This window comes from Crocuta crocuta, unplaced genomic scaffold, assembly GCF_008692635.1.
Source record: "Crocuta crocuta isolate KB4526 unplaced genomic scaffold, BGI_CrCroc_1.0 scaffold16, whole genome shotgun sequence".
Classification (NCBI taxonomy): Eukaryota; Metazoa; Chordata; class Mammalia; order Carnivora; family Hyaenidae; genus Crocuta; species Crocuta crocuta.
In genome coordinates, this window is record NW_027531893.1 from 5,942,227 (window position 1) to 5,968,163 (window position 25,937).

Here is a 25,937-nt window from a genome sequence, read left to right on the forward strand (position 1 = left end):
AGCCACCCCACCCCACAAGGGCTCCTGTAACAGAGCAATCCGTGAGCCCGTCCCTATCGCAGCAGCTCCCAGAATTCACCTGTCTGCAGGCCTCCTCTCCTGTTACTGAAATTCAACGCATTTTAAATCAACGCTCATATAATTTCTGTTCCTATTGTTTTGCCTTTTCTGGAATAATGTCCTCTCAGTAGAATTATATACTGTGTGATTTTTTAAACGGCTTTATCAAGGTATAATTTATATACCATAAAATTCACTGATTTTTGGAGCACAAGTCACCGATTCCTTGTGCATTTGCAGAGTTGTGCAACCATTTGGCACAGTCTAATTTCGGAATATTTCTGTCCCCGAGAAAGAGACTTCATGCCCATCCACAGCTCCTACCCATCCCCGCCCCTGTCTTCTTCAGCTTCTTTAGCCTTCTGCATATCTTCTTTGAGATTCACCTGTGTTGTTTTGTGTTTTCTGTGAGTGGTGGGGTCGGGGAGGCCTGGCCTGCAAAGGGACAGTACCAGAGAATTCTGGGGGCTCATGCACTATTCTATATTTTGATGGTGGCTGTTTGTTTACAGTACTTTATACACCAAAAAGAGTACATTTTATTGCATGTGAATGCATTCCATGGATTAAAAGCAAGCCCACAGAAAAAAAAAAGATACATTTTACCACCACCATAAATTAAAAAGGAGCATTGTTGGTTATGAATCAAAGATAAGCCTAAACAAAACTAATTATTAAAATTAAACACTTGTTCATTTGTGCATGACCTAAAATAACCATGCACACCACAAGATCTATCTGTACATTTGAGAAATCTTATTCTGAGGAATTCTTTACAAGCCTGGGCACACCAAGCCTCTAATCCAGAACATTTTATAGATGGAAGGCAGTTGTGCCTCTCTCTACTGCCCCAGGCCTCTGAAAAAACAGAATTTGTGAAGGAATTTCTTGGTTTGAAGCAGGAGGGGTTTTTTGGACTTTCAAGTAACCATTTAGTACTTTGCTACCTGGTACTTCCTTTGGAGGTTAGGTTTGGAGATTTTTAAAAATAGTATACATTCTAACATTGTGTATTGCCCACTTTCCCTTTTTTAATTGCAGTAAAATATGTCTGTGAGATGAATTTTACCATTTTAGCGAGTTTATTGTATACAATTCAATGGGGTTGAGAACATTCAGACTTCAGTGCAGCTAATACCATATCTAGTTACAGAACATTTTCCTCACCCCAGGAGGAAACCCCGTACCCATTAAGCAGACACTCCGCATTCCTACAAATGTGCTTTCTATCTGTATGGATTTGCCTTTTCCAAGTATTTTCTAAAAGTGGAATCATACCATGTATGACCTTTTGTGACTGGCTTTTTTTACTTAATAGAATGTTTTCAAGGTTCATCCACACTGTAGCATGTATCAGTACTTTATTCCTTTCTGTGACTGAATATAATTCCATTATATGGATATGCCACGCTGTATGTCCCTCCGTTCACTGACGGGCATTTGGATTATTACCACATTGGAGGTTTTGTGATTAGTGCTGCTATTGTCTGTATAGCTGGCTATTCATACTTAGGGATGACTTCATTGAATGGGCTTGCTGTTTTAGCAGGTGTTTGTTACCATTGTGTTGACTACCAGGTTATAGTGATGGTGTTGCTATCTATTTGTTTTGGGTTATTCTGTGACAGTCTATGATGGTGGGGCCTCAGAAGGTTATTTTAGGACTAAAAAAGGGATAATAATGTCCAATTGGACATTGTCCATTAATCGTCAATACACACCAAGTATACTAACTTGCTATGGAAGGTTCATTCGTTCATGAATATTTTTAAGCATCTACTGTGGCCAGGACTCATCCCATGTCATATGGTTGAACTGAACAGAAATAATCCTTTCTCTCTTATGACTTTATGTGAAAGTCATAGAGTGAACACGTGTAGATCAAACAGCTTGTAGAAACACAAATTGTGATACCTGCTCTTTAGAAAAAGATAGGTACAAACGGAGGATTAAGATCATGGGTACTGACAGCAGATGAGTAGTCTAGGATGATGTCTTCAAGAAGATGGTATTAAAGATGAGAAGATGATCTTTCCAGATAGAAGGAGTACTGAGGCAAATAATACCAAGGTTGAAAAGACCTTGACTTATTCAAAGAATTTAAAAGAGGCCACTGTGAAGGTTTGGGGGTGCAGTGGCAAAGGATGAAATGGGGGCAGTCACCAGGGATCATATCCCACAAGCCTGGTGGATTCGATAGGTGGGTGGAATTCCACATTAGAGGCAATGGGGAAGCACCTAGAAGAGTTTAAGCCAGAAGAGTTATAAAATGAAATTTTAAAAGGAAGGGTTAATGATGGGTACCTAAAAGGAGACCTTAATCCAATTGCGAAGTTGTGGTGCTCAACATCCTCCTCTCACAAAAAAAACTCTTTAGAGACCAACACAAAGTTGAACAGGGTGTTAGGTGTCCAGAGTACCCTGGGTACGGTGTCACCATGAAACAGTGAGCAGACGTGCTCTCTGTTCTATTATGATTGTAACGTGACAAGCTCTAGAACATAGATTTTCAAGGCTTTAGTGTATTTCTATGATGGAAGGAACACTTGTGGAGGGATGTCCCTCAACATCATGGTTGAAAGAATATGCATTTCATAAACTTTTGGTTGCTAGTAACAGAAAATTCAGCAAGGAATGTATTGACTTACACCACAAAAAGTCTTAAAGGTGGCCTGACTTTAGACACAGCTTGGTTTTTTGGCACATATGTGTTAAGTTCCAACAAGATCCACTTCAGGCTCTCTTTCTTCCTGCCCAACTCCATTCTCTAGTTTTCTGGGATGGTCCCTGGAAGTTCAGGCTCCTGACATCATACCAGATTCCTAGGGAAAGACCCTTGGATTAGTACCATGAAGACAGGCCTTGGGAATCACTCTCTTTCCTTGGTTTTCATGCTGTCCTATCTGTTCAGAAGCTGAGAATAGGTGCCTCATCCCTGGAGCCACTGAGGAGCCCCATATCCACATATAGAGACCAAGGATGAGCCCACCAGACTCATTGATAAGGTTCTTTGAATCTTCTCGCTAGAGGTAATAAATAGACAGAAACTGGTCAGAGCTAAGGGTGAGCCATTGTATGGAGAGGCCTGAATAGATACATTTGCAAAGTATAGGGAATGAAGAGAAGAGTAGGCAGATCCTTGAAAAACTCATAAGTGGTGAGGTTTGGAAAGCACGGAGCCGAGTGAGATATGAATGGAGTGTCCACTGGGTATCCAGTGTGGAGGATGAACCAGAAGAGTGTTGTCAGGGCAGCGTGGCAGGTGTGAACTCAGAAGACATTATTGAAGTTGGCATCACTGGAGACAGAGAGAAAGCAGTGCCCCTAGAGTGTTGGGGAGAGATGACGGGGGGCGGGGGCAGGAGTGGAGAAATAAATGGGAATGATTGGGGGGAGGGGAGTAGAGTGCACTACCCATCATAAACACTTGGAGTAAAGAGAAACAAAAGACAACAACCAATGAGTGTAAGATTTCAGAGAAAGCAGTTTGTACAGGAATAGATTTCGGATCCTATTTTATGCCGAAGAGAAGGCACCTGTGGGGACAGGTGGTAGGGACAGGAAACAAGAGCTGGGGAATGATGACTCGGGAGAGGTGACCAAGGGTATACAGATAGAGCAGGTAGTCTAGGAAAGAAGAAGAAATACTTTGTTTTTTATAGCTTTATTAATATATAATTGACGTGCAATAACCTATGTGTATTTACAGTGTAAGATTTGATGAGTGTTGACATATGTACAGACGGTGTAAGCAGCATATCCATCACCCTCAAAGTTGTCTCATACCCCTCTATGATCTTCCCTCCTTGGCCTCTACCTCTTTCCCAGGGGAACCCATGGATCTGCTTCTCTGACTCTAGCTTAGCTTTTAATTTCTAGAACTTTATATTAACAAACTCAAATGTTTTGGTTCTTTTTGCCTGGCTTCTCTCACTCAGCATCATTGCTTTTAGATTCATCTGACTTGTACGACGAATCAGTAGCTCACTGCTTTTCATTGCTGAGTCGCAAACCATTGCATCGACGTGCCACAGTTTGTCAATCCATGTATGTGTGGATAGGTATCTGGATTGTTTTCAGCTTTGGGCCACTACAAATAAGGCTCCTATGAATATCTGTAAACATTTCAGTTTTGAGACAGAAGAGATGTGTCTTAGTCCATTCAGGCTGCTGTAACAAAATCCCACAGACTGTCTTATAAATAGCAGAAAGGTGTGGCTCACAGATCTGGAGGCTGGAAGTTAAAGCAAGATCAAGGTGCCAGTGTGGTCTGGTGAGAGCCCCTTCCTGGCTTATAGCCAGTGCCTTCTCCCTGTGTCTTCACATGGCAGAAGCGGCAAGGGAGCTCTCTGGGTCTCCTTCATAAGAACACTAATCCCACTCATGAGGGCTCCACCTCATGACCTAATAACCCTTTCTGACACCATTTGCTGAGGCTTTAGGACTCCAGCATGTGAATGGGGGGAGGCAGGAATGTTCAGACTACAGCAAGAAGAAGGAGTGAATGTACTACCACATGGAGCAATCTCAAAGTCAGTAGATCCTGTGAGGAGCTCCTTCTATGTTGTCTTCATGTTCTCAGTGGTCACCATCAGCTGATGAGGTCACCATCAGCTGATAGAGAGAAGCGGAGGAGTTGGGGACACAATGGAATGATTCCTGAAATTGAGCAAACGTGTCAGGAGTATGGCTCAGATGATTGCTAGAGTATCTGAAGGGCAAAAAGCACCTCTTGGTGCTGAGGGAGTGTGAATTTGTGGAAGGTTAGTTATCTGGCCATTTGGTCTTCTCCAGCAATGTTTGGGTGGAGGGGAACATACTGTTACAGGAGGTTTCAAAGGAAGGGGAACCATTATAAACTGAAGCAAGGAGCTTGCCCAGCATTGGGGAGAGGCAGGAACATATAAGGAGCCATCTTGTTTTCTACTACAAATGATTCCATCCCATATGCTTTTCTCTTGGCCAATATGGAAGGTGCTTCTGCTGTCCATGACCTACTTTTCAGTTGGACTTTCATGACCCAACCAAGCAGAACATGGTCTAAGACAAGTTCACTTCAAAATGTCTCTGCATCTTCATGCACTGACTAAGTGTACCCTCTTTCCACTCCAGGTTCTGTATTACCCAAGGAATTTACCCTCCAAGTGGGTCAGACCCACGTTCTCCCAACCCTAGAATACATAGCTCTGTATTAGCATGCCTAAGTTGTTCTCCATAGGTTAGTGTTGTGTCTGGAATTACCCTAACTGTCCTTTGTGCACGGTGCTTAATGCCAGTCTGAGGGTACTGTCGAGGACATCATTTCTTTGAGAAACCCAGTAGTTTTGGGTACGAGAAAACATCCATCCATCTGGTAGGCTCCAAGAACATCTAATATATGCACATGATTTAACACAAAGTGCAGAATCTGTAAAAGGGAAGCAGGATGCACCCAGAGCTCCCACCAGCACTCCCAATCAGAGCTGAGGAGAGTGCAGACAGAAAAGACTCACCAGGTCATCCTTTCTCTTCCCCAAGGACTAAGATGAGTCCCTATAGGACATTTTTCTGCTGAACGTCTATTTAATGTAGGCATCCAAACACGTCATGGATCATGTATTGACAGAGCCGATACTGTATTATCCTAGATACTGCTCCTGACAAGGTATTTTACTCTTGACATATTATAATTAGAGATTTTCAAGTAGTGAATTCTCCATGTATCTCCAGTAGCAACTTAACTTCTATTTTTAAAACCTCTGCAGTCTGTTTCAGAGTCTCCCACCAGTTCTGGGATCTGATGGGAGAAAGAATGTAGGTCCTACCGCTAGGTCCCCAGCTCTGGGCTCTGTTAACAGAGACAAGAGCTGCTTGGGAAGCCGAGTCCTTGACCTTCAGTGGCTTCCAACTAAAGCATCAACTGGGTCTCCAGACTTCTTTAATACCTTTAAGAAGTGAAGACAGTAGTTGGTGATGGATTTCCTGTTTTTATCCCTTTAAATGCTGGCTCTGCTTCTAAAGCCAGTTGTGTAGGTGAGGAGTGGGCAAAACTGAGGGCATTTTTCTGTTCACTAGCTGCTGCTGCTGTTGATACTGTTGTTGTTGTTACATGAAAGCACCACAGGATTGTGATTTAAAAAGCCACACTTTTTGGGGCGCCTGTGTGGCTTAGTCGGTTAAGCGTCCGACTTCGGCTCAGGTCATGATCTCGCGGTTCGTGGGTTTGAGCCCCGCATCGGGCTCTGTGCTGACTGCCAGCTCAGAGCCTGGAGCCTGTTTCAGTCTGTGACTCCTTCTCTCTCTGGCCCTCCTCTGCTCATGCTGTCTCTCTCTCTCTCTCTCTCTCTCTCTCTCTCTCTCCTAGAAATAAATAAAAATATCTAAAAAAAAATAAATAAAAATAAAAAGCCACACTTTAGAAAAGGATATACAATGAAAACCAAAATTTCTTAGTACCCATACACCCCGTTCTTCATCTCCCTGCCAGAAACAACAGTTACCAATTGGTTTTATTTCCTCCCAGAAAACATTTTGTGCTAGTGGAAGCATATGCCTGTGTCTTGGTCCATTCGGGCTGCTCTAACAGAAATACTTTAAACTGGGTGGCTGGTAAACAGCAGACATTGATTTCTCACCATCCTGGCGCTGAGAAGTCAGCGACCATGTCACTGGCAGTGGCCATATCTGGTGGGGGCACACTTCCCACCATGTCTTCACGTGGTGAAAGGGGACTAGGGGATCTCTGGGGCTTCTTTACGAGGGCTCCACCTTTATGCCCTCATCACCTCCCACATGCCCCATCTCCCAGTGTCGTCACCTTGGGGGTAGGATTTCCACATGAAAATTTGGGGGAACACAAACATTCAGTTTCTAGCAGCCTGTGTGTCTTCCCTCCCTCCCTCCTTCTCTCTCTGTCTCTCTCCCTTTCTTGTGTCTCTGAATCAAGTCTTGGCATCTCTAATTCCTCTTCCCCAAAGAACAGAACTGAAGTCCACTGAGCACCCACTTGGGCACACTGTGCACCTGGGAGAGCATTCTGTGTAACACTTTAGGATCCAGCTCATTCTTTTTGATATTCGCCTGCGATCCTATATGCAGAGGCGTCTCACCGGTGGAACTGAGGCTTTTTCTGGGGTTTATCTTGCAGTGGTGTTATTCCCAGTTAGGCTGTAGTGAACAGCTGGGCACAGAGATTGCAGCCCATCCCTGGGTGTCTCTGCCTGAATGGTTAAAAGGCACATGGATCTAAAATGTAGAGGCTGTCCAGTTACCCCACAGAGAGCAAGTCTGCACCCCCACAGGCAATACCTGACAAGGCCCGCTGCCCCCACCCTCATTCAACAGCGTGCCACCCAGCTCTCGGCCCATGGTCGTACTGACTGCTTGTGCTTGGCCATGGCTGCCCCCCTCTCTCCAATAAGAGAACACGATTTGAAAGTTGTCTGATGTCAGGAAATAGGGGAGAGAGGTGTGCTGCCGTTGATTGAAGCCTGCTATGGTCCACAGTCCATGATGGGCACTGCACATTCTTCATCTTGTTTTGCCCTCCTACCAACCCTTTTAAGTGATATCTGTACTCCCATTTTACATTGGGGAAACAGAGGCACCAAGAGGCCAAAGTCAGTTTGGGAGAGTTGTGAGTGACAGGGTGGAGAGCTTCACCAGTTCTGTCTCATGTCAAAGCCTGGCCTCTTTCCTCAGACCTCCAGGGCATTCCTTGAGGGTATCCTGGCTGGCAGCATAGGTGACCAGTGCCCGAGGCCAGGGCGAGTAATCTAGAATTCTCCACCAGGCTGCTTTCTCCAGCCGTGCTCTCCAATTTAAAGTAGCAAGCCATTGAAGAACCTGGATTCCAGGTTTGTTGGGATTAGACCTTCTGCTCCACCATTTGAAAGCTGAACGGTTTGGGGCTGGTCATTTGACCCCTCTGCTCTTATTATACTTACTGTTCCCTTCCTCCACTGAGGTTCTGCCCTTCACCAAACCTTCTTTCTCTTCCCTTCCCACCAACCCTCAGAGCTGCATTGTAGAACAACGGAGAGTTCCTCTTCCTGCCAGAGGACTTCAGCCTCACCGGCTCACATTTAAAATTTGGCCAAATCATTGAGACATGCCTGTCTTAAAAATAGGGTGGGTAGCCACATCGGAACAGGAGACGGGGAATAGCAATCTCAAAAATCATAGTTTTCGCTCACTGAGTGTCAGACTATGTTCTAAGCACTTTTCACACATAATCTCAAGATGTCTTGACCCTCTATTACCAAAAAAAAAAAAAAAAATTAAGTATATAAGAGGCATGATTATCCCCATATTATAGTTAAGGAACTGAGGCAAGGAACTTACTGAAGATCATTGGAACTAATAGATAGGAGCCACAGCTCCAAACCAGGTGTGTCAGATTCAAGACCAACACTCGAAAGGTCACAAAGCCCAGAAGGAATGCTTTGCCTGGGAATCACCCATCCTACCCTGAGAAGGGCCCCAGCAGACCCCAGAACATACAGTATTACAAGTTTAGCATGTGCTCTTATTGCCGTGAGCAAACTCTAGTAACACGTTTCCTTGGATTCACAGTTGTCTTTTCAGATGACAGTGTGGCTGAGCTGTTTTGTCCACACTGATTCTGCTTGCCTAAGGTTCACATTTACTTTAAGGACAAAGGAACGGCCTCTTGTTCCTCACAAGGCCAAGTATTCTGCTTCTGCCTCCTGGATAGCATTGAACTAAATGGCCCATGGCTTTCAGGACACATTAAAGACCTTCATTACCCAATACCAGGGCCATGGTACTGTTCTAAAGCCTCTGTTCACCAAAGCTCCCAGTCCTGAGGAGCCAAATGGCATGATTAAGCCCACCTTAGGATAACTCTGAGAGGAGTAGATAGCTAAGAGCGGTAGAGACACAGGTGTCTAATGTCCTGTTGTAGGAAGGGGGCTACAGCCTTGGAATCCAGTGGAAGTGAAGGTTCTCATGACAGCTCAGAGGAAATGGCACTTGGCAAATACCATTAGGTATAATCAAGAGAAGCAATGAAGACTCACGTAAAGAGCCTGAAGTTCCCACGCCATTTCCGACGCAGAGTGGGACTGTTGGCATGTGACCTAACCACTCTGAGGCTTACCTGCCACCTTTGATCATGTGAGGCTTAGAGCAGCAGTGAGGTCCTAAGGAGATATTGTTGAGGAAGGCTTCACAGTGACGGGCACACAGCAAACACTCAACCACCAAAACCATTATAATTATGAGAAAATCCCATCATTCATAATGGGAAATCTGTGTTCTCCTGTGTCCTGAATTTTTCATTCAAACCATTCTTTCAGGAGAATAAATTCATCATAACAGTTGTGTAACTTCTTGTGTTAAGAGTGAAATTAAGCACCAAATCCCCACTTGATTTTAAAAGTAATTCTTATGGGGCACCTGGGTGGCTCAGTTGGTTAAACATTTGACTCTTGATTTCAGCTCAGGTCATGATCTCACAGTTTGTGAGTTTGAGCCCTACAGCCTGCTTGGGATTCTCTCTCCTCTTCTCTCCCTCTCTCTCCCTCCCCCTCTCCCACCCTTTCCCTCCCTCTCTCACCCTCTTCCTCTATGCTTGCTTTCTATCTCACCCTCAAAATAAATAAACTTAACAAAATAAAATAAAGGTAATTCTTAAATAGAATGATTTTCATACAAATAGCTTTCAAGCCACTCAAGTCTGAGTCTGACTGATTGGTACGAGCTAGTCATTGACCTAATTAGGTCTAGACCATGTACAAACAAGGCTAAGATTTACTAGGGAAATATACAATTGAAGTTTAGTTTGTAGGGCTCAAAGCTACATTGCTTTTGCCAAATGAGGGAAGATCAGACGTTATGAGATCGACTTAATGTTTCCTTTGGGAGATATCATTGTCATATTTGAGTTAGTGCTCTTGCAGCCATTTGAAATGTTTCACCTTGACTTTCTCTCCATTTTGGTGTTTTGTGCTTATTCACACCCATAGTCATTCTCAAGTTTTACCCTCTCAGTATGACTAAGCAGTCTCTATCCTTGATTAAGATGTTAGTCTTTGAGCAAGTATTAGCACACAGTGTGATTCTTTTTTTCTTTTTTTAAATTTTTTTTTTTACATGTTTTATTTATTTCTAGGAGAGAGACAGGGAGAAAGCGTGAGCAGGGGAGGGTCAGAGAGAGAGGGAGTCACAGACTGAAACAGGCTCCAGGCTCTGAGCTGGCAGTCAGCACAGAGCCCGACGCGGGGCTCGAAACCACGAACCGCGAGATCATGACCTAAGCGAAAGTCGGACGCTCAACCAACTAAGCCACCCAGGCGCCCCGCACACAGTGTGATTCTAAAGGGCTAGGCTAATGATCGGATAATCTGAAGATGAAATGGGCTGTCCGTGAGCTGAACAAATGGCTGGTCTAGGTGTTTGAGGGACCTAATTGCTATCGCATGGCTCATAGTCCCATTAGGTGGTTTTGTTGCTTTTGCTTATTTTTTTGTTTGTTTTTAAATGAACTTAGAAAGTAGGCACTAATCTGTTTTGTGCACAGTATGTGAATCACTCATCAGCCAACCATAGCTCATCCTCTTAATTGTTGGCCATATTTTCTACAAGTTTATAGTGAGTTCATATGAATTCTGTGCTCTGTTTGGATTCTTGGCTGGAGAAGGTAGTTGGCTATGCTCTTTTAACTGAGAGTCACTGGATGATTTGGCCAGAGCCTTGGAGTGTTAGAGCCAGAGGAAGCCAAAGAGTCCACCAGGTCAATCTTTTCATTGTACAGGTAGAAGGAAATCATGTAAGGTAAAGGCCGAAACCCAAAGATTTTCAGGTCCAGGCAAGTAACATACATGTTTGAGAGAGATTGGTTTATGATGGAGATGTCAGTAAAAGCAATCATTAATTTTCCCCGTTAACATAGGAATGATAAAACCTTTGGCATGGTACTATGTGACCCTTGGTGGGGACACTGTGATGGTCTAGAGGACCCACGGGCCATCCAAAGGGGTACCCCCATCCACCCATCCAATCACTGCCATATTGGATTGCTGACCCAGCCTTAGAATCTGTTGATGGTATTCAAGGACAAGCAGCCATTTGGATTTTTAAGTGATCTCTTGTTGACTCCTGTTTTACTTTTGTTATCTACCCAGTCTCTGAAGATACTGAGTTTTATAATCCTCGACTTAGTCTTGAGATCTTAATTTCTTTTTTTTAAACAAGAGGCAAAATTAGAAGCTTTAATCCTTCATTACAGTGCATAAAAAAAGACAGCATGGATGCGTCTGCATGATAATGCAGAGTCATAGTAGAGTAGATCTTGAAATGACCCTCCTGTCTGCCTACTTCATTTATAAATGATAGCAAGGCTCAGAGAGGGAGAGTGACTTGTCTGAGTCACACAGTGAATATCGCAGCAGGAACATCACAAAAGAAAATTTCCACTGCACCACTTCCCTCCCTATGGACTGTACTTGCTGTGGCCATCTTCCCTCACCACCCCCCTTCTATATCCTGGACTCTGTAGTAGTTTTCAAAATCTACTTACTTGGGATTATCCCTGCACTGAAATGGACAAAGAACGGTGACTTCAGGAGCAGATCGGGCTGTATGACCTGGAACTTCATTTCTCTTTGAATTCCTGCGTTAGTTACTAGCCAGAAGCTTCAGGGCCTTCTTCTCACTAAGGCTTCCAGACTTCTAAAAAGAGCCTTTATTTTACTTTGTCCTCTCCTGCTGATCCTTTTGGTTAGGTTGAGGAGGCTGTGCTCATTCAGCAGTATTATATATTCCAACCAGCTCTAGTCTGAATCACTGCTGGGTCAAAAGGCTCTAACTAAGGAGTCTGGGTTTCTGCCTTTTTCATCCCTGGAGAGGTCAGAGGCAGTCAGATTGCCCAATCATAACCTTCCATGTACAGCTCCCTCTGAGTTATTGCGTAGGTTCCCTGCCCCCATGGAAGAACAACTGAACACTTGTGAGGCAGATGAGCCTGGTAGGTGAGCCCTGCAGCATGGAGACCCCACAGATGCGAGGGCTTCTCCAACTCCTCAACTTTGGAGAGAGGGTCACTACAACCCAGACAACAAGCCATCCTCTTACATCAGGAATAGAATGTATCTGGGCCCAAGGACCCGATTTTTATATAACTTCAGTGTCCTACGTGGGCAAGTACGTTCTTAAGTAGACCAGGGTTTGTAGCCACCACAGAGCCACACCAACCAGGCCATTCGGAGCAAGGTGATTGGAAGCCTTAAGGGTTGTGGATTTCTTTTCAAAGCAAAAAGATAATTTTCTTCCTTTAAAGAAGATTGGTAGAGTTAGTTACACACAACACAAGTTGGAATGTTTGGATTACCCTGGTCTTTTAAAAGTGGAAAATGTAAATATGCATTCTGATTGGTAGATAGAGAAAAACAAATTGGAAATGTCTTGGACTGAAAAGAATTAAAAATGAAGAGGCAGCTATCATTTATTAATAATGTTTGGTAACAGTAACTAGCATTTAGTGAGCATACACTAGATACCCAGTACAGTGATGCTTCAACCTTTAGGTTCATGGAGCACCTGGGTGGCTCAGTGGGTTAAGCGTCTGACTTCAGCTCAGGTCCTGATCTCAAAGTTTGTGGGTTCAAGACCTACATTGGGCTCTGTGCTGAAAGCTCAGAGCCTGGAGCCTGCTTTGGATTCTGTGTCTCCCTCTCTTTACCCCTCCTTCTCTTTCTCTCTGCCTCTCTCTCTCTCTTTCTGTCTTTTCCCCCCTTCTCTCTCTCTCTCTCTCCCTCCCTCCCCGTTCTCCCTCTCCTTCTCTCTCTCAAAATAATTTTAAAAAAAAACACCTTTAGGTGCATGACCTGAATGAATCTGACAGTATCCAGAGAAGGTAGGTACCCTAACTGACCCCTTGTCACCTCAGTGAGAAAACCAGAGCATAGAGAAATCAAGGAGACTGCCCAAGGTCACATCAGGAAACCAAAAAGGGCAGAGCAGGGATTTGGAGGCAGCCAATCCGACTCCAGAATCCACTCCGTTATTCAGTCCACAAGCCAAGCACTAGGCAGCACATTTTCTTTACATCCCATAGCCCATCAAGGGGTGCATGTAATGATGCCAGAATTATAGATGAGGAAACAGAGGCACAGATGTTAAGTATCTTGCCCCAAGGCCATACAGCGAATAAAGGGAGGAGTGTAAATGCAAGCAGAGGTCTGGCAGATTCCTAAACCCACATTGTGTGACTTCCCTGTCAGAGGTAGTTTATTTTACCTGAATGGCATTCCCTGCTTTTTTAATCATGATATTACAGCAGACAAATGTGTTAATAATCTTTGTCCCCATAAATCTGTGTTTAGTTCAAAACGGCTTCAATTTATACACACACGCGCGCGCGCACACACACACACAAACAATCCCCCACTAACCCCCTCCTCCCATCCCCCAAATCCCCCTCCACCCTCAGAACATCCAGTAGCCCCACATTGTGAAAAGGGCCTCAATCCATTTGGCAAGCTGACTAAGGAAGCCTGGATCTCTCAGAGAAACTTGCTACAAGGAAATCGCTAATTATAACCCAAATTTTATTTGACTTCTGCATCTCTGTTTCACATTGTAACACTGTAATTTAAAGAGATTGTTCCTGGCCTTTTTTTAGGGGAAGAAATTAACTACTATTTTTTTTTCCTAAGAAAAGCAGTGGTGATGGCTGTATAGGAATGACAGGAGGTGGGTCCCGTCCCCTCCTTCCCTCTACCCAGCTTGGCTTGCTAGTTCCAGCTGGGTTAGCAATTATGCAAGGAGTTGACTGGGTTTCCATGCTCTGTCTCTGGGTGACACCCATCTGGTGACTTCACCAAAGGGAAAGAGAACATGAGGGTGGGGGCAGGCTTGGAAAGAAGAGTCTCCTTGACTCCAGGAGTGATGGTTTGGAGGCAGAAGGGAGGCAAGGTACATTAGTCCTTGGATTTGTGGGCCGTCTCCTGTTTTGAGCCACTGACATTCTTGACAAAGACTAGAGGGGACCTGGTCCGAGGTTGAAAAGGGGAGTTGGAAGCATTGCCTAGATTTCAGAGCTTTAGCTGTCTTTCTTCCTGGTCCAGCTAACCATGGGACCCAAATCCCCTTACCAACACCCCATTTTCCCTCTTCTCTCCACCTTACTCTGGCCCTTTAGTATCAGTGGGTCCAAAACTGGACAAACTGTGACCAATGGGTCAATACCGGCCCACTGCCTGTTTTTGTCAATAAAGTTTTATTGGACCACAACCCACTGATTCATTCATGTATTATCTGTGCTGCTCTGCTTTTGCAGAGCTGAGTAATTGCAAGACATAGAACCCACTGAGCTGAAAATACTTCCTACTTGGCCCTCTGTCCACTGATTCCTGATCTAGGCCAAAGTCTACATACTGTTGGCCTGCTGGCTTTATGTAGACCTCAGGCCTGTTTTGTTGGGTTCATAAATGGAATGAATTGGCTACATTTTAAAATGGGAGATTTCATAGTATAATCTGGCTTTGATTAAAAAGAAGGAAAACTTTACCAGAACACAGCAGTGATATGCTACTGCTGCGGAGGGGGCTGTCCCTCGAGGCTGTTTGCCACCGTGTCCACCGCTCCCTGCGGTCTTGTACCAAGCCTACTGGCCTTGGTGCGCATTCGAGTTTGCCTAGGTCATCTGGGTCTTCTGGTATATTTTTTAATAAAATATTTCCATTCTCTCCCCTGACCGATGAGTTACATTTCTTTTATTCTTTCTCCTTCATCATACTGGCCTTCCCTGTGGAACTTTGGCAAGAAAATAAATGTCAGTGTAATGCCAGTATTTACTGAATGCCAGAATTATATCAGAAATGTAGCATCCCCTTCTCCCCGCTAATACATCCATATTCACACACACATACACACACACACACACACACACACACACACACAGCCCCTGCTTTCTCAAGAAACTTAGAGAGTCAAAACCAATATCACTATTTTCTTTGATTTGAATCCAAGCTGGATTAGTAAGTGTTACATTCTTCTGCGGTCATGGAATGCATATCACAATTGTTATTAACAATTAACAGATATTTATGGGGTTGGCCAATGTTACAGTGGCTGATAGGTTTACTGCCATTTCATAGATAAGGAAAATAGAGTCCCAGAGAGGTGATGTAAAAGGCCCTAGGGTGTACCATCAGGAAGTGACAGCCACGGAACCCAGACCCAGTCCTGGCTAATGCCATGGCACTCCTCTGTCTGATATAAAATGGCACCTCTTTAAAGCACGTGAGTACAGCCAGTGGAGCCAACTCTTGACGAAAGTAGACAACTGATGCCCAGCTCTGGAGCCAACACGTACAATGTACTAACCCTCAGGGTCAATTCTTCTGTAGCAAGAAAAAGTGATCCCAAGAAGAGCCTCTGAAGGCTTGACTAGAGGCGCTCAAGGGCAGTTTTTCGTAAACAGTCATTGAAGAATCTTCCATTACTCTCAACAGACCCGCAGAGAATATTTTTCCCACTAGCCTTCACAAGCTCAGCAGAGGGAGATAACTGGGGAATGGGGAGTCCCATGTTTTCTTTTAAAAATAAGGCCTCCTCGGGTAGAAGAATATTGTGGCAGACAGAGATTCCAGTGAACAGGATCTAGGTTTTGTTGGACAACTGAATTCCAGCACAGAGCCTCACCTGGATTGCACAGGCATCTCAACCTGCCCTGATACTGGTGTATGGCTCCAAGGGGCCCTACGATTTTGCACCGGGAGATTGGTCTGTAGGCTCTCTGAGTATTCACAGTGGTCTGACATTGAGGCTGAGCCCTTGATAATGACACTGTAGACACGAGGTAATTACAGATCCGTTACTTACCAAGTCAAGCTAAGTGGACCTCTGATTATTATTCTGCATATAATAGGAGCATAACTAACACTGAAGGGAAATTGTACTTCTGTCTTTTATTAACCGCTTTTATATTCCCTTGTGCACGGCTATGATGCTATGAAATCTCTTTAAATGTGATATTACTCAATATAATACAATAATAATGCACACACCGTAATGTATTGGATTACTTTGCAAACAGCCCTTCTGAAATTGAATTTCCCATCATTTCCCCAGGCCAGTTTAGGACTGCTGGGCTCACAGGCTCTTTCTGTGCCTGAGGGCCTGGGGTCTACCTTCACAGTCAGTTAGGTTTTCATAGATGTAAGCAATTGGTCCCCATCATCTTTATTCATGATAGGGATGTAGGCGAGCCATGTTCCCCTGCACCTCGCGGTATATTACAGCTCAGAAGTGTGCAGTTTCTGGAACGTCAGCATAGTTTACAAATGACCTGGGTTCAGTGACATCAAGACGGAGCTTAGCCAGATGGAAGGGAGGCCTTCCATGCTGGAATTAAATTCTGGAAACATTTGTAAATCGCCTTGGCTGAAGATTCTGTGAGATCTTCACCCTTATTCCCAACTTCTGTTCATCTGTAAATCCTTTCATGACACCATCTCAAAGCCACTGTTGGTGCCCCCTTTACTGGCTGCATATGCCTTGAGAATTTACCCCTTTGACACCCAAAAATAATGTTAATGAACTTGTACAGTGTGTCAAAATATGTATGAATCTATTAAGTGATATCCATCAATTTTATAATAATTTATGTTGGTCTTAAACCTCTGAAGTCTCAGAGGATACCACTGTGTTTTATTTGTCTTTTTTATTCTTTGTGCCAAGCACAGTGCCTGGAATAAGGCAGATACTCAAGAATTGTGTGTCCTTTACTTATGCATGGAAATGTCTTGGGTTCTTGCTATTTGAGAGGCATAGAGACAGGCCGTGGAGGTACAAGAGTGAATGACAGACATGGGTTCTCTTTCAGGAAGGGACAGCCCAGTACAAAACAGAGCATGAACAAACAAAACCACCTGCATAATTAAATAACCACATTTGTGGAAAATGCCATAAAAGAAAGGTATAGGTGCTGTGCACAAGTGCACATTTCTTCCCAACATGACAGGAGTGCCATGTTAGTAGCTGACATGGCCATAGTGAGAGTTTTTCTACCAAGGAAGTTGGCAGTGACACAAACCAGGGCTTTTGTGGTCTTGTCATCTGTAGAGCTGGTTGGTAACCACCACATCCTTGGCAGGAACTTGGTATATTCAAATAAAATAATTTCAGTGTAGTTGGGCTGAGGGGCAGGGAGAAATTGGCCCAAATGAAGATGCAGAAGTATTCAGGAGACACTCTTGCAGAAACTTGTAAGCCAAATTGAGGGTTTGCAGTTCCATCTTTTGCACAATGAGAGGCCACTGGAAGATCTCAAGGAAGAGAATGGCATGATTAGGTTTTGGTTTTAGGAGTGACATGACTGTAGGGTGGAACAGGGGTTAGAGCAACACAATAATGGAGTGGGGGTTACTGGAGGAATGGCAGAGAGTAGTCATTGAGCTACTGCAATGGTCCAGACAGGACAGGACAGCATGCACTTGTGTGGTCTGGGCATTGAGTTGGCTGTAAGGTGTAAGAACACGGATACAGTCCAGGATGGCTTCAAGTTTTGGCATGAATAAACACCAGCTCTTGTAAAGCTGAATCTTGGTGGAAATGAGTAGAGGGAGTTGAGATCAAAGTGTGTGTATGGGGAAGTACTTGTGAGATACCTGCATATAGACAGGCCTCTGTTTACCTTTAAAATGGACGGAATAGTCCCTGTCTCACATGGTAGCTAGGTTTCTTAAATGGATTGATTTATAAGGAATCACTTGGCAGATAGGAAACAAGCAATAAAATGTAGTTGAATCTGAATTTCTGACACATTTAATCTGTGTCCTTTTGAAAATTGGACAGCCAGAGTGGAACTAATTAATACTGTTTTAGGTTTGGTCTGAAACACAGAGTTTTCTATAATTGAGTCATAGTGTATATATAGTGCCATGGGGAGAAAAAAATGTTAAAGCTAACTGTCCTCTGTTCTGATTCCAGTTTGGGCATTCACCTATGCAAATCACTCAGTACAGGGCTCAAACCACCAAAATGGTGTCATACTATCTTGATTCAAGTCCTTCATCCACCACCTCTTAAACAAGTTATGCAAGTTACTTAATCTCCTTGAGCCTCAATTTTTCAAACTATAATTGTGTTAACTTACAGGGCTTTCGTCAACACAAAGTATGTATTTCAGACAAAGCTTTATAACTATACCTGGCATATAATTGGCACTCGGTCAATGGGGGCCATGATTAGGAATCACTCTGAGTCCTGGTTTTCCCATCTTTCAAAAGGACACAACAGTTGTCTCTCCCCTGCCCAAATCATGGGGTTGGAGTAACTACCAAATGAGCAAAGAATCTGCCATAGCTCTTTTTCTTTTTTATTGTTTATTTAGATTTGAGAGAGAGAGAGAGAGAGAGAGCACAAGCAGGGGAGGAGCAGAGAGAGAAGGAGACACAGAATGCTTAGCAGGCTCCAGGTTCTGAGCTGTTAGCACAGAGCCTGACGTGGGGCTTGAACCCACAAACCGTGAGATCACGACCTGAGGCAAAGTCTGACGCTTAACCCACTGAGCCACCCAGGCACCCCAACCACAGCTCTGTGTAGTATTCAGTATGCACACTTATAAACTTCTGTTACTAGTTCTAAGTGCTATAGTATTTTACAGAATGGCCGTCAAGTATAGATGTAATGATGCTCTCTTTACAGATGAGGAAATTGAAGTTTGGATAGTGGACATGACTTGGTGACTTGGTGTCTCTCCCAAGATCACATCACTAGTATGTGGTATATCTGAACCCACATCTTTTCCTACAACCTTCTGTAAGGGGCTGGAAGAATGGAGAAATCACTGGGCTTGGGGTAGGGGACTAAGGAAAGATATACCTGTTCTGTGAGGTCCATCTGTCCTGACCTTGCCAAGGAAAATAAGAATCAGGAGACACTGGCTTCTGACTACTTTCAGACCCTCACCCTTGTACCCACCTCAGAAGTGGTACTTGAGATTAACAGAGACAGAGACTAGCCAGATTCTCCAGTGCAGATTTCCAGATGGATGTAGACTAGAGTCTTTGGAAACTAAACTGTACATTGGAAAACAGGTCTGGATAAATTAATTTCTTTGATACATAATGCATAAGGGGAAATCCGTGGTATTTTTAAACAATGGAAATGAGAGAATCTGCCTTTTGGGCATTGATCCCAATTACATTTAGTCCAGAAAACATTTATCAACACCTACTGTGTGCCAGTTCCTTGCTGGGAAACAGAGATGAGTCAGACATTGTCTGTGCCCAGGAAGGGTGAGAAATCAGTGTAGACACCCACTGAGCCATCAGCCCTGGGTTAGACCTTGAGACCGGAAGACAAGGAGAGTCATGAGTACTTACGCCTGTCTCTTCTTGAAAGCATCATCAGGCAGATCAATAATGAAACGTCTGTGAGCTACTTTACAGAAGGAACCTCCTATAGCCTCCCCAGCATCCATGTTAGACTGGTTTCCATTCTGCGGATTAAAAAATCGAGGTTCAGGGAAGCCTTATAACTTGCCCTAAATGGTGTCTCATGTAGCCAAGGCTAGACTCATACCCAACACTAAGTACCCTAAAGCCCCCCTCTATAGCCTCTTCTGTGTCTCACAGAGTCCTTCATTTTTGCAGACTCTGGTTAATTCCATGAGTTGACTGGCTGCATCTCTCACAGGCTCAAATGAGAGACACTTTAGATCCCACTTTGCCCAAAGCACAGGGTGTTTCCCTTAGAAGAAGACCCCCACCTGGAAATCCAAGGCTCCAGCAGCTCACAGAAGCCCCTTTTCACTCCGACTCCTGTGCACACCCAGAGCAGAAAGATAATTCACCCTAATTATCCAAAACCCATATTTAAGGACAAGTACAAAACACTCTAACTGAGGTTCAAAAATAAACGATTCAGCAAAACCGCACGAGGTAAATTCCCTCAGAAAGAAGAGTTTATCGCTGACGGTTCTAAAAGGGAGCCTTTACCCTTTTGTTGGCTGCAGATTCAAGTTAAAGGCACAGGCCTGTGGGCTCCCTTTACGCCAGTGTGGCTCCAGAAGGAGCCTGTTGACAGCAGGATCCTCCCTCTCACTGTCCCAAAGACCTGTGTCAAGACAGCGACGTAGGTGTTTGGTTTTCACCTGGTGTTTCATTAGGTTTTTTTTTCTGACTTATTTACTTAAAGCTGAATATTCATGCTCATTTAGGGCATAGGAAATGTGCATTTTACCTAGAGGATCTCAGATACTATTGTATTCATCTAGGATTGGGGTTTGTCCTTTAATTGATTTCTGACATAGACGTTCAGTGATTTGTTTTCCCAAATGCTCCAAAGAGCTGGTCCATCAGAGTGGAGAGCATGCAGGCTGTACTTTTCACTAACCACATGGCCCTTGAACCTGGCACTTTCTCTCAGTCTCAGTTTCCTTATCTGGCAAATGGTCTTGTCGATAGCCATGGGGATTCAATGGAATAACATGGGTGACTCGGAGAGCTTAAAAAATCTTCCAGGTCATTCCTAGAGTAGGTGCTTGAAAGGTGTCTCAGATGAACAGATGTTTGATTTTCCCACCCAAGTGAGACCCTTAAGGGACAGTGTGGCTGCTTGAGGTCAGAGAGCTGGGCTTAGTGGGTACCTGAGGGTCTTCCCTCTCTTGGGACCTGAGCTGCAGAGGAGTATGGGCACTGGGGACTCTTCCAAGGATGCCCCTGAGCCACCTAGAGCATCAATTCCTTGTTAGACATGGTAGATGGGTTTTGGTGATATGAAATGGAACAAAGGATGGAACGTAGAACATTCCAAATCTACTCTGTCACTCCCTCTACCCTGTGAGGTACCCTGCCCAGAGAGATGTACACTGGGATGACAAGCCAAAGGGGAGACCAAATACTCCTTTTTAAATGTCTAGGCAGGGGCGCCCGGGTGGCTCAGTCGGTTAAGCATCCGACTTCGGCTCAGGTCATGATCTCACGGTTCGTGGGTTCAAGCCCAGTGTCAGGCTCTATGCTGACAGTGTGGAGCCTGGATACTGCTTCAGATTCTGTGTCTCCCTCTCTCTCTGATCCTCCCCTGCTCATGCTTTCTCTCTCTCGGTCTCTGTCTCTCTCTCTCTCTCTCTCTCTCAGAAGTAAAATAAAAAATTTTTAAAAATAAAATGTCTAGGCAAGCAACAGATGTCCTTTGATGCAGGGACATATGACAAAGACAGACTTGGACAATGTAACTTGTCTGCCTCAAGGCATGAGCCAGACATGTAATTCTTTCCTAGATTTTCCCCTCATTTCCCACCCTGGATTGCCTAGCTCTGAAGGTCAAATCCCCAGTGGTTTCAAGCACAGAGAATGTGCATCTGGGTAAAGGGGACAAAACAAAAGAAAAAGACAGAAAAGGAAGGCATGAAGTTGGAGGAAGAGGTAGAGAGACATACAGAGGCTGAGCTCACTTCATAATTTTTTTCTTTAAAAAGTAGATGATAGAGATATAGATATATAGATACACAGATACATAAACATATAGGTACAGATATATAGATATAGACAAAGACATATAAAAGCAGCAGGGAATCTAATTGACATCCCTACTGACATTTGAGGCTCAGTGACCCTGCTTGCTCTAGTTGGAGTCCCATTGAACATTCCAGGTTCTGAACGATCATACTGGCTGTTGTCCAAACTCAGTAAAAGGGGTGAGCATAGGTAGATCAAGCAGAGAGCCCTCCCACACCCCTTCTGCTGGGCACTGCACCCAGCTATACCTTCAAGTCATCCAAGGACAAGGTTAAAGGGACACAGCCCCCGAGCTACTGGGTCTATGCCTTAAGACGTAGGTAAGAAGCTCTCAGGAAGCTGGTGTTAACGCATTCTGGGGGTGAGACTTAACACAGCCAATCGGACATGTATCTTCACACAAGCCTTTGAAAACTAGCTCAGTGGCACGCTCACTGCTCACTTAGACTGCAGGGTATCCAACTGAAGGAGGCATTTGGGATCTGCTGCAAAGTATGAGATATCTTAGAGGCCTGTTCCTGATACTGACAGTAGAGATGCCAGCAGCTGCCATTGCCAAGGACCCATCAGATGCCACTGTCCCTTGTATCACCTGATCCCAAGAACCCCTGGATAGAGCTATCTTTTCCTTTTCCAGATGAGACAACAGAATCTGGGAGGTCCGAATGGTCTGTGCGCCCCCAGGAATGCAGCCAGTTGAGCATTTATGCACATTGAAATTGAGAACCATCTCTGAAGGGTAGCTTACAACTGTAATTTACAGAGTACCTAATATTTGCCGTGCAATATCTGCATGTCCCAAACTGTTCATCTCCTTCTGTCTTCTTGATGACTCTATGAAGTGGGAGAGAATCCCTTCCTTCATGGAGCAGGCACACAAGAACAGGAGAGTCCGAGCTGATCCCATGTGGACTCCTAACACGAGGGCTGTGCGTCGCTGCAGTGCATCTCTCATCTCTGTCCTTGGGTGCCGGTGAAAGCTGCTTGATCACGATTGCTGTCGGGGATAGTGACAGGGAAGCAAGACGTGGAGTCAGACCAACATGTGACCAAACACTTGATAGCCATGGTGCCTGGTCTGTCAGATGGACTCAACCTGATGGCCTGGGTTGCATAATGCCCCCCCCCCCCAAATTCATGTCCACCTGTCACCTTCCAAATGCAACCTTGTTGGAAATAGTCTTTGCATATATAATTGTTGAGGTTAAATGAGGTCACACTGGGCTATGGTGCACGCTCACCCCAGTGGCTGGCGGCTCTAGAAGAAGCCCAGGTGAGATCCAGAGGGAAGAAGACTGTACGAGCACAGAGGCAGAGGTTGGGGTAGTGCATGTACAAGGCAGAGAAGGCCAAGGAACACCAGGTCCATCAAACAGGAAGAGGCAAAAGGGATTCTCTAGCACCTTCGGATGGAGCATGGCTCAGCCCAACACCTTGATTTTGGATGTCTTGCCTCCAGAACTGTGAAAGAATAGATGTATTTTGTTTCAGCCACTCAATTTGTGGTAACTGGTCATGGCAGACCCAGAAAACTAATACATCCAAGGTTTTGTTTCTTGAATTTGTTTGCTTTATGGCTCTTAACACAACTTGCGATAATTTTCTTTCTTAGATTACGTATGTGGGCCTGTCAACCACAGTATCGGCTCCGTGCTGTTTTGTTTATCACCCCTGTCTCCCCAAACCTTTGCTCAGAGTAGGTGCTCAGGGAAAATGTGCTGAATGAATAAATGAGTGAATGTATGAATGAAATGGACTGTTGGGAGGCTTAAGCAAGGTAATATCTTGAGATTGCATCAAACAGTCTTTGGTCAAGAGCAGGCATGAAGAATAAAGGTGGTTCTGATTGTCATTCCAGGCAGGAATTATATTTTTCTTAGGGCCCCTCTGCCTTGCAGAGAGCTAGTGGGAACTGGAATAGTTACATGGACTCAGAAAACACAGTTAAAGGAAAGGCTGTCTCTGCAGAGATTGACAGGATGGGAGCTCCCCCTTCCTTTCTTGAAACTGCAGCTCCCTTTGAGGAAAGGAGCCCACCAGTGAGAGGGGCAGGGTCCAGACAGTGGGGGGGCAGGGGAGGCAGGGTTTTGCAGCCCTCTGACCCCCTGGCTTGAGGCCAGGCCTCCACCTTCCCACTCTGCAGGAGGCTTTGATCTCATCTCCCTGTCCAACAGACACACATTAGTCGATAATTCCGGGAGACATCAAAACCCCAGCACGAGCCCCTCCTCTGCCTGCAGCCTCCAGAAGTTGCAAGCCCTGTTAATGGGCCCTGGACAGGTCTGTTCTATTTCCTGGGGCTTGGGGTACTCTGTCTCCTCTCTGTCTGCCTCTGACCCAGTGAATTTACAATTAAGCCAAGTAGCCCAAATGGAAGAGCTGACCTTCACAGTGACTTGATTTACCTATGGCTGCTGTAGTATTCTTCCTGGCCTTACTTTCCAGGAAGTGGAGGCACACGGGCTAGGTTGGGGAGGGGAGTGGGGATGGGAAGGTCCATGGGCTCAGGAGCCTGAAGACTTGGTACAAGGTCCTGCCTTTGCATTATGAGACTTTGTGAACATCAGCAGGTCATATGCATCCCCTGAGTCTCTGTCTCTGCCTCTGGGAACAGAATCAGAAATATGAATCCCCCACACTGCCCAACAGGACTGTTTTGAGACTCACATGAGAAATCAGATGTGAGCATGCTTTAGAAGTCGGGAAGTGTCATAAAAATAGAAGCAATTATTACCATTATCCCACGACTCTGAGCTCATTAAAAAAAAAAAAAATCATTACTGACCCTGTGTTACACACTGCAGATTGAGAGACAAACAACCCCCAATCCCTTATGACTCTCCTAAACTATGCAAATAAGTCCTATTCATTATAGAAAAGATAGAAAACCCAAAAAAGCAAATAATAATAATCACCACAGTTGCACCATCACTGCATTGACCACCTGGTTGTTCATTCCCTGTTGAGTTTTGCAGTGTCTTACAAATTTATTTTTTTAATGTTTATTTTTGAGAGAGAGAGAGAGAGAGACAGAGCATGAGCGGGGGAGGGGCAGGGAGAGAGGGAGACACAGAATCTGAAGCAGGCTCCAGGCTCCCAGCTGTCAGCACAGAGCCCAACGCGGGGCTCGAACCCACGAACTGTGAGATCATGACCTGAGCCGAAGTCAGGCAGTTAACCGACTGAGCCACCCAGGTGCCCACATTTTTTTTAAAGAAATAAAAATACAAAAATGGTATATGCCATCCTGTTTTGTGACTTGCTTTCTAATAAAAAAAAATATCGTATGTATCTTTCCAGGTCATTTAATGTATTTTAACATTTTCCCCCTCTGGTGACTTCTTTGTGTTTCATTGTCTGACATTGTTTGGACTGGACTGAGTTTATTTGGCCGGTCCCTTTTTGTTGGACACGTAGGTTGTTTCCCATTTTTCACTGCAGCAAATATCACTGTAATGAATTTCCTCTCGCCCAAATCTTTGCACACTTCCCCAATTGTTTCTGTAGAATAAATTCCCAGAAGTAGAACTGTTGGGTCAAAGAGTAAAAATGCACATTTTTAAAGGCTTTTGATAGTCAGATAAAACTAAAAAATCACCCTCCAGAAAGATTATACCAATTTAAACTCCCAACAAGACTGCACGGGAGTGCCCTGTTTCCCGAACTCTCGCCAGAGCGGAGCATTATCTCAGAGTGATTTAAAACGCCTGAAGAAAGGAATGATAACGGTTTCTACCCAGCACTAGCTAAAACACGAGCACTGCATATTGGCTTTCAGCTTGATAAATACTTTCTTATAAGGTCATAAATATCAGCGGAACCAAAGGTTAATGTAGTGTGCAATGCTGTAAAATTCAGCAGGCAACCTGCTAGATCATAATGATGCATTAGCACCTTTCAGTATGAAGTGGGACGGCTTACAAAGTCTGTTTATAAGTGGCCACTAACTCAACAAGTGCGTAATTGTGTCAGGCGGCCCTACCGCTCCTGCAAACATAATTTATTAAGTGCATACCTTGCCTTCCATTATATGCCAGAATTGAGAAACAGAGGAGGAAGGAGGTAGGTGAGGGGAAGAAAGAAGGAAAGAAAAGGATTTGTGCATCTGACTATGTACTTCTTCCCTTTCGCAAGCTCGAGATTTTTCAAAGACCAACATAATTTATTGCAGAAAAAAATAAAGCAAATAATCCCTTTCATATATTAGCAGTGAACTCACCACATGGCTGGCAGCATTGGAATCAGAATCAAGGCAGGCATGAAAATAGTTGTACCATTAGAAAGAATGTGCTTCTAGAAGTGAGACTTTTCGGTTATTTAGTTCGTGTTTTGAAGTTTGCAATTCAGATGGCTCGCGTGTTCCTTTTTTTTTTTTTTTTTTTTTTGGGGGGNTTCATGGTTGTTTGC

At 44.4% G+C, this 25,937-nt stretch overlaps 1 protein-coding gene across 1 annotated transcript in view; it reads left to right on the plus strand.

Moving 5' to 3' along the window:
- RBFOX1 (RNA binding fox-1 homolog 1) overlaps positions 1–25,937 on the plus strand; it is a 1,463,629-nt gene that overhangs the window by 1,289,107 nt on the left and 148,585 nt on the right. The window contains exons 6-7 of the mRNA XM_077773235.1: positions 4,066–4,085; positions 18,881–18,893. Of these exons, the coding sequence (XP_077629361.1) occupies positions 4,066–4,085; positions 18,881–18,893 (33 nt within the window). The remainder of the gene's footprint in view (positions 1–4,065; positions 4,086–18,880; positions 18,894–25,937) is intronic.